Source organism: Tachysurus vachellii, chromosome 17 (assembly GCF_030014155.1).
Source record: "Tachysurus vachellii isolate PV-2020 chromosome 17, HZAU_Pvac_v1, whole genome shotgun sequence".
Taxonomy (NCBI): domain Eukaryota; kingdom Metazoa; phylum Chordata; class Actinopteri; order Siluriformes; family Bagridae; genus Tachysurus; species Tachysurus vachellii.
The window spans coordinates 20,425,435-20,434,823 of NC_083476.1; the positions used below are offsets into that span (position 1 = coordinate 20,425,435).

General features: G+C 39.9%; 1 protein-coding gene across 2 annotated transcripts; it reads right to left on the reverse strand.

Moving 5' to 3' along the window:
* Nucleotides 1-830: 830 nt before the first annotated feature.
* LOC132859868 (transmembrane gamma-carboxyglutamic acid protein 3) lies at nucleotides 831-8,895 on the reverse strand. Of its 2 annotated transcripts, none has more exons than XM_060890835.1 (4): nucleotides 8,796-8,895; nucleotides 6,965-7,010; nucleotides 3,769-3,929; nucleotides 831-2,911 (listed from the first exon to the last, which is right to left on the reverse strand). In XM_060890835.1, exons 1-4 carry the CDS (start codon nucleotides 8,856-8,858, stop codon nucleotides 2,363-2,365), a joined length of 819 nt encoding a protein of 272 aa, XP_060746818.1. In that variant the 5' UTR covers nucleotides 8,859-8,895; the 3' UTR covers nucleotides 831-2,362. The 2 variants fall into 2 exon arrangements, with proteins under 2 accessions (XP_060746818.1, XP_060746819.1); XM_060890836.1 differs by having other exon boundaries at nucleotides 6,965-7,005; nucleotides 8,796-8,861.
* Between the last annotated feature and the right edge of the window lie 494 nt (nucleotides 8,896-9,389).

Genomic DNA, 9,389 nt, shown 5'->3' on the forward strand with positions numbered 1-9,389 from the left:
CTGGAAAAAAAAAAGACTATTTCAGTCGGGCAGTTTAGCATCCGGTTAAGACTCCGAACTTAGAGTCGTAAATAGTTTCGTGAGGAATGACATGGCATGAAGACAAGCAGCATTATACAAAATACTACAGTATAGCACTTGGTGAAGTCGAAAGCAACGTAATGCTTTTTTTTTCTTTCTTTTTTTTTTTTTTTTAAACAAATTACACACAGATTGTTTATGCCGTTATATATATAAAAAAAGAGTAACAAAAGCTGTAAACAGTCAGAGCAGAGGGAGGAATGTGGGGAAGAATCTTTAGGGATCTGGAATGTTAGTTTATCCAGTAATTGTGCTATCTGTATTTTATATTATATGTTTATTTATATGTAGTCGCAGCAGCAGAGGCGGCTCTTGACCATAGATTTCGTTGGGCAGGACGACATTAATAACGACGCAGCCTCAAATAAAATAAAGCCGAGAGACACGTGTGTATGTATATATGTATATATGATGTTATAGGAGATGTATGTGTGTGTGTGTGTATATATATATATATATATATATATATATATATATATATATATATATATATATATATATATATATATATACACACACACACACACACACACACACACACACACACCTCCTATAACAGCATATATACATATACACATATATCTCCTATACATATATCTCCTATAACAGCATCTATATCTAACATATCTATATCTATAATATATATTATATATATATATATATATATATATATATACATATACATATATATATGTATATATATATTTATATATTATAGATATAGATATAGATATAGATAGATACCAGCTTTTAATTATTATTCTCATAATCCATTCAAAAGGTCTGAAACCAGCCCGAAAAAACTGGACACAGAAAAAAGGGAGACACATTTTTTGTTCGTGTTCTCAACCCCATCACTGTGGTGAAAAAACACGCACCGGGTCTCTGATGTATCCACACCATAATCCCCCTATTCCACCCCAACAGAAATGGCTCTGTACATCACATCCACCCTTCCTACCCTGACACTGTGCCCTTTTTGGTAGAAACCTATTCGATTTTATTCTAATTATTGAATACTTTTAATTATTTATTTACTATTTTATTTTTTTGACCCCAATCTGGGGTAGAAAACATGGTATTGGCAACCACGTAATTAACTGTGCCGTCTACTGCTCCGCCTCATTGAGCATGGGGCAGTGGGGCAGTGTCATTCCTGTCCCAATAGGCTTCTAACAGCGAATGTTGCAGTTCCTCTGTTTGACCACTAGGGGTGATAACGCTATGGAGTTACAAGGAGCATCAAGAAAACTAGAAAAGCAATGGAGCGTTTTTGTTTTTTTTTTTCAAAATCGCTAGTCACTCAAAAAAATTAATTAATAAATAAATTAGTACTTCGGTCCGTTGTCGCTCTGCCCGATCTGTCTCTATAGACGAGCCGCCACCACGCATTGGACAGTGGACAGTGTCTGTGTGTGTGAAACTGTGTGTGCGTGTGTGTGTGTGAGCACAGTATTGAGAGTAAACCCTCATTATGTTGGTGAAATCACTGACAGCTTTGTTAAACACAGAACAGACTGACTGATTGATGTTTAAACCCAAGTGTTTAAGGCGCGCGTTGATTTTGGTACGCAGATTAGGAGAGTTTACAAACTAGGAAATCATTTCTAACATTGTTGTGTGTGTGAGTTGTTATTTGCATATTATTTTAAAAATCCCCTCTGGTGCAGTATTGTAGTAATTTTACATATGTCCTTTGAGCGGGTTTATAAGAATGTCGGCGTCTGTGACACTTCCTAGCTAATCGCTAGTAATAGTAGCAACATACATGTGGAATATGGCACACACATTTGTTTACATTAGATTCAACAGTAGATTCTCCGTTTTGTGTTTAAAAAAAAAAAAAAAAAAAAAAATCACAAGGTTGTCTTTTTGTAATAACGAAAATGCTCGTAGGTTTTGTGCAGCTCCACCTCGTTTTTGTACAAAGTAAACAAGACGGAAAAAAAAAAAACACCTCGTCTCCTTTTCCGCACTTCGTTCGACCACGGTGGAGCCTCGATTCATAAAAAGCACTGAATACGATGAAAGACACTGACGATGGTGCGAGGTGTAGCTGTGTGGTGAGCAGCTGGTCGTGGTTCCGGAAGAGTGCAAAAAAAAAACAAAAAAAAAACGCAGGCGTCTCATCCACAAAAAAACAAGTTCAGATGATTTGACTCCAGGAAATAAAAACATTTTAAGGATGACCATTTGGTAGCTCTCCTCGTGCACACACGTAGGTGGCAATTCGGGATCCTAAACACACTTAGGTCTGATTGAGACCAACAAAGTTGTACCTTCACTTTTCTTTAACAATCTCCTCATACTTGGGAGGCGGGTCGCTGTACGGGGTGGTGTTCTCATCGCTGCTGCTCTCCAAGTGGCCTGTCACTTCTTCGTAAGACGGTGGAGGTGTGGCCCCCGATAGACGAGACGCGACGGACATAGACGAGTCCTGCACGTAGAGTCCGCGGCCGTTCGGAGGTTGCAATGAGCAGTCCAGGGTCCCTGAGCTTACGCCACCTCTTTCTCTTTCCCCTCCGCTGAGCACCATGCTGGGCCTCTCGTTGGAGTGCGTGTTGTCTGAATGTGAAGGGGTGTCACGGTGCACGAGGATTCGGGGAAGGCTGCGGGTGTTGCGATTTGCCAGGTAACGGTTCTGCGTGTACGCCGGGCGCCGGCGCGTGGCCTTCTGCAGCTGGCAGCGCCAGATCAGGAAGAGCGCAATGATGATGAGAAGGGCTACGCCCAGCAGCGGGACCACCATGTACACGGTGTCAGCGCGTCCTGAACGCGTCTCTGCGTTGTTGTTCACGGTGTACAAGCTGCGGGTCTTCCAGAACTCCATCTACGATCAGGAAGAGATGTGTTTATCGTGTTATCCGGTTTTATTTATTTATTTATTTATTTAGTTTTTTCCTCTAGAGTTTTGTCTTTGATTTTAATAATTACAGGCATTACAGCAGGAATGGATAACGGATCATCGTTACTAATCAGTTACAGAAGATAGTATAGAAATATCTGTGGATTTAAAAACACAACTAATGACTAATTCGTGCTTAGCTGCTCTACACGGCTTAGCTTCAGTACAGCAATCTGCATGTCTCACAAAAGGAAACTCACCATCCTGCAGTATTTCTACGCAGCGATAGCAGCGCTGGGCTGGTGGGCAAGTTACACAACACCAAACATCTTTACAGCAGTTCAATGAGCTCAACACTGACTCATTTCCAACTGAGGGGTCTTATACAATCGCTTGATCACTCGTCGGCAGAACAAAGGAAACAAAGGCTGGTCGACCCGAATGCTAATAAAGACAGCATTTCCAGATATCGATATTAGAACGAAAGACTAAATTGAAGCGTTTCTGCTCCTGTAGATTCTGTAGACTGACCTGTCAGACATTTTGAGCAGCAGATGAGATCAACAGTGAAACCGTCAAGTATCGTAAAAGGGTTCGATAGAAAAGGTGAGTTTTCAGGATTGGCTCTGCCAGCCAGCAGTTCCTGACCACACAGCTTGTAGTTTTATTACACACTCATCTTACGCTCTTTAAACCGAAATGATAGAAATGTTTTTAGGAATCTATTCTGGCTGTTTAAATCACTGGTTCATTTTTACAGTAAATTACAAGCAGGAAAAAAAACAATCCTAACCAAAGCTCAATTGACTGGAACTCACGGTCTGATATCGAGGAGCACTTACTGTTTTTTCCTTGTTCTCAAACACCTCGTTGGCCTCCTCGAAGCTGCAGCTCTCCTCCACACACTCCCTCTCGATGTTACCCTGTCGAAACTCCTCCAGGAACCCATTAGCACGTGGAAAACGCTTGAGGAGAGAGTTTGCATCCTTCCCATTTAGGAATGCTATATAACAAAGCGAAAGAGTGAGTGAGTGTGAGTGAGTGAGTGTGAGTGAGTGAGTGTGAGTGAGTGAGTGAATGAATGAGTTAGTCTGAGTGAGTGAGTCAGTGGGTGAGTGTGAGTGAGTGGGTGTGAGTGAGTGAATGAGTTAGTCTGAGTGAGTGAGTCAGTGGGTGAGTGAGTCAGTGGGTGAGTGAGTCAGTGGGTGAGTGAGTCAGTGGGTGAGTGAATGAGTTAGTCTGAATGAGTGAGTCAGTGGGTGAGTGAGTGAGTGAGTGTGTGAGTGAGTTAGTGTGAGTGAGTGAATGAGTTAGTCTGAGTGAGTGAGTCAGTGGGTGAGTGAGTCAGTGGGTGAGTGAGTCAGTGAGTGAGTGAGTGTGAGTGTGTGATTGAGTTAGTCTGAATGAGTGAGTCAATGGGTGAGTGAGTGTGTGAGTGAGTGAGTGAGTGTGTGATTGAGTTAGTCTGAATGAGTGAGTCAGTGGGTGAGTGAGTCAGTGGGGGTGAGTAAGCGAGTGTGTCTGAGTGAGTGTGAGTGTGTGAATGAGTTAGTCTGAATGAGTGAGTCAGTGGGTGAGTGAGTGAGTGGGTGAATGAGTGAGTGAGTGAGTGAGTGAGTGAGTGAGTGTGTGATTGAGTTAGTCTGAATGAGTGAGTCAGTGGGTGAGTGAGTGAGTGAGTGTGTGAGTGAGTTAGTGTGAGTGAGTGAATGAGTTAGTCTGAATGAGTGAGTCAGTGGGTGAGTGAGTGAGTGAGTGTGTGATTGAGTTAGTCTGAATGAGTGAGTCAGTGGGTGTGAGTAAGCGAGTGTGTCTGAGTGAGTGTGAGTGAGTGAGAGTGAGTGAGTGTGAGTAACTGAGACAGAGTGAGTAAGTGAGTGAGTGAAAGTGAGTGATTTGTTATTCTGTTCCTAATGAACATCAATCATCAATCATCACACCATCCATCAGCTCAAAGTTTCATGAAATTAAACGCGCCCTGTTAAAATCTGCCAGACTCTTTTTTTTTTTGGTCACAGAGGACCTCGAACTTCTCTTGACAATAAACCAATGAAGGACTCGGGCGTCTTTTACCCTAATATTTAACTGATCTGTAAGAATTACATCAGTCTTTTCTTAATATCCCACTATTTGTATGTAAAAAAAAACCCAACTAAATATTAAAAATACTAAATATGATAATACTAAATATTAAAAAAAAAAAAAATACTATATTAAAAATACTAAATATGATGTATTATATAATGAAATTTAAATAAATGTAAACAATAAATAAATCAATAAATAAATAACTGGTTCACATATTAACCAACAACAAAAGGATTTGTTTTTAATTATTTTGAGTAAAAAATCCCCCATTGTGTTGTGTGGGTTTCAGTTACTGTAAGTGCACTAAAACTTAGCTGTGTTATAACTTCCTCAAAGTCTTACTCGAGCCAAAAACACATTGTTTACATCATTTTTCTTTTCACTAATCCCTTCATTTCTGGTTTATGGGACTTTCCCCTTTCAAGTCGATAGCAGCCTGGTCTTGTTGTTGACTGAGAATAACCGGCTGGGACAGTCGCCAAGTTAGCGCACAGATTTTACTGTAAGATCTTTGTTTACTACTATGGAGCAGTTTCCTTTCAGTTCATTCACTCTGTCTACCACACGTACATTACTTACACATACATTATATATATTATATATATATAATGTATATATTGTAATGTATTATACATATTAAAATGAATCAAAATGTGTGATCACAATACTTTTAATTTACATAGCAGACAGAATGCAACTGTAGAAAAATCAGCTCTTAGACTGAATTCATGCTGTATATATGTGTATATATGTACAAGTGTGTACATATATATATATATGTTCTGTCTGGACCACGAAGTCATGATGACGTATTGAGTTAACCGAGATCGTCATGCGACGTCCCTGCCAAATCTAAACAGGAATAATAGCAGATTCGCAATCTTAGATAATACGAAGATGTTAACACGGGCTTTTAACTTACTCAGGAGATACATTCTAGCATGTTAAAGCCTCAAGTTGGTCGATTTTTTGCCTCAACAAATTGAAGAAACATATTTATTGCTAACGTGCAACGGCCGTGGAGCACGACGGACCTCTGGGGGCAGGACATATGATTCTAGAGAGTTTAATTTGATGATTAACACTAATAGAATTCATTGAAAGAACACTGGAAAAGGTTGAGATTCATTCATTTAATAACTGTTTAAAAATATGCTGTGGCTCGTATGTGCTAAATGAGCGAAATAGTGTGTGTGTGTGTGTGTGTGTGTGTGTGTGTGAGATTATCTTTATCTTAGACCATCCTTAAAAATATTTTGGTTTGCAGTAACAGTAAAAAAAAAGGGTCGGTAGGTAGGTCTATTTTTTTCAATGTAAAGTTGAAAGTTAAGTTTCAATGTAAAACAAAAGTACAATTTTGGTGACGGTGAATTTAAACAAATTAGCATATCATGACTTCGCTGACTGAGTCTTCAACCCGTGCCTTCGGGACGCATCATTGCGTACCTCATTTTGACGCAGGCTTTATAGACCACAAACAAATTTGTTTGAACGGTGACCGGGAACATTTTGTTTTCTGCAGCCGCAGCCATCGTTACCAAGCGCGAACCGTCGACTCTGACAGTGAATGAGAGGACGAGACGAAGCGAACGCACAGGCCGTAGTGTGACATCCGTTAACCGACAGTGTAAACATAGATGATGTCACGGGTTTTTATTTAAAAGAAAGAATGTAGCCTTCGTTTGTTTGTAGGCCTGGAAAATTTATATATTTACAATACTTACTAAAATATAATTAATATTATTTTACTGCTTTTGTATTAGTTGTTTGAAGAGTAAAAAAAAAAGATGTAGGTCTTAACGCAAATTTACAACCGGAAAGTCGGTCGGACTTAAAGCAAAAAAAAAAAATAAATAAAAAATTGAGTCGGTCCTAAATTGACAGGGTCGGTCGGGTTACGGCAAACAAGAATGTTTTTAAGGATGGCCTGATCTAATGCCGATTGCTCACCTGCTGCCATGCTCCCACCAGCAAACTTAATGCAGAGTATTCTGTACTGAAGGAAAAAAAATAAACAGAAATACGTGAGGCAGGATCACATTTGTTCCTTTTTAACATTTGAAACATATGCAATATAAAAATACACACATTTTTTCCTTGTATAGAAAGGGACTAAATGCAAGCAACCTAGAACAGAAGCAATAAACATATCATAGGTGTGTTGATGAGTCAAATTCATACATGACCGAGACCATAAAAAAACGAGTGGAAACGGAAGTGGAATTCCAGGGGAATGTCTCTCGAGTCGTGTGCTATGGGTTCCGGACACAATAGCCTGAAATACAGCATACATGGACTGGACACAGAATTGGTTTTCAATAGTGACGTGTGAAAAACGTGCTACACTGAAAAGCAAAACCATCGCTACAGTCAAATTAAAGGCTTTCTGATGCAACAAGCTCTTTAGATGCATGTAGCACAGTTTATTGCAAATAGGTGTCACAAAAGTGTATCATTTGTCTCCATCTTCATTTTTGTCCATTAATAGTAAATGTATTCTATTTAATTCTTATTTACGCAGGACTTTTAAGGTTTTCACCAGTTTGACGCAACACGTCACCGTCTGTGGACGATAAATGCCTCAAAATTTCTTTGTATGGTCCTTTTCAGCACGGCGTGGTTCCTCACCGACGGACGTTACATACAATGCGGATGACCGGACCGTGTTCGTGTCCTCCATATAAACCTGCTGATGTTTAAGCAACATGGGGATGGTTTTGCTTTTCAGATGTTTGTGGTATGCTGTTCAGTTGCTGTTTGTGTTTTGGATTGCATGTTAGTATTGTGAGCGGTTATCAGTCTTAATACAGATCGAAAGGTCCATGGGGTGGAGAGACGGATCTGATCTGGGCTCCTCTTACCTGGGAGAAGGAGTGGAGCCAAAGGTCCAGAGTTTTGGAGATGCTTTAGTGTGTTTCAGACTGGAGAAATGTCATAAAGTGGGTTTTTTATGGATTAGGGTTTGATTAATAAATGTGAGGAGTTGAATCAGGACCAGGATCATTACGAGAACCAGAACCAGGATCATTACCAGGATATGGACCAGAACCAGAACCAGAACCAGGACCTGCTCAAGCACATGAACTTTTTGTTCTCGACTGGCAACAGATCATTCGTTTAGCCCTCACTCCTGAGTGGAATTTTGATTTATGGAAGCCTCTATCCGCCTTTTATAGGCAAGCGAGGGGGCGGGGCAAAGGTGGCGGTTTCCATAGAAACGGGCCGGGGTCGACGTGCCATTAGCGTCCGCCATTTAAATGTATTCGGTTCCAGTGTAAAGCTCACTTCACTGTAACACTGTTGTTGTCACGAATCCGCTACTTTACTTACATCTCAGACTTTCTAGCCTAATAAATAGGTTCATTAAAAGGTTTAAATGTTTAACAAAGGGTTTCCACACAGCTGTCAAATAAGAAGATAAAAGATCCGACAGAAGAGATTCGACACCCTGATTCGATTCTTCACCACTTTATTATTCCACAGCCTTGATAAATTAACCCTCACTGTCACTACAGCATCATCATATCGACGTCTCGCACACACTACAAGCTTTCTTCCTGCCATTTAAGGGAGGGAGGAAAAAAAGCCAATAAAATATTAATCGAGCCACACGAAAGAGCTAGATTCAAATTCAATTGATTCGACTCCTCAAGTTGATTCATACAAAACCCGGGCTTTGTATTTCTTTTATTTCTCTCTAAACCTAAAATCAAACCATGAACGTATGAGAAAACGTGTATTTGTAGCAGAACGTGTACACACAGTTACAATAAAGCCCTACCTTCCTCTCCGTTATCACTGCTGATTCCTTCCATTCCTGTTTCCTCCAAGGGAGCACACACATGAGTCACGCAGGACGGATGAGTGACGTCTGCGCGGACCAATAGGAATCCAGCGCTTCGTCTGTCTGTCCAATGAAAACTCTTATTATTATTTTGGACGCGCAATGTCATGCCGCTGGAATGAAAATAAAACCCATAGGCTGGGTATTGTAGTCTAAGTACAGGGAAAAATCTGAAATATTGCAGCGAATAGCCACGTGTTTAGATTATAAAGTTTATTTTATTTCTTACCAGTATTGATATAGTCGGGAAAAAAAATAACTGTTCAATTTATTTTATGTAATGTAAGATGTCTTGGGGTCTCTTTCTATGCCACACCTTATAATAAAAGACTACATTTCCCTGCATCCTCACATCATCATAGTCTTGATTTATTAGGTCAGTGATGGAGCTTATGCATGACACACATTTTTGTGAGTCCTAGTTTATTCTGGCTATATACCAGAAATAACCTGCTATTAAAAAAAGAGGTCTGTTTTGTGTGTCATGGAGCAAAAAAATAAAAATATGCAAAGTTGTGGCTTGTGGCTGTG

Coding starts and splice junctions, on each gene's coding strand:
- LOC132859868 (XM_060890835.1), bottom strand. CDS start 8,858: ATGTGTGTGCTCCCTTGGAGGAAACAGGAATGGAAGGAATCAGCAGTG. Junction 7,011..8,795: donor CAGTGATAACGGAGAGGAAG/GTAGGGCTTTAT, acceptor TTTTTCCTTCAG/TACAGAATACTCTGCATTAA. Junction 3,930..6,964: donor TGGTGGGAGCATGGCAGCAG/GTGAGCAATCGG, acceptor TTTGTTATATAG/CATTCCTAAATGGGAAGGAT.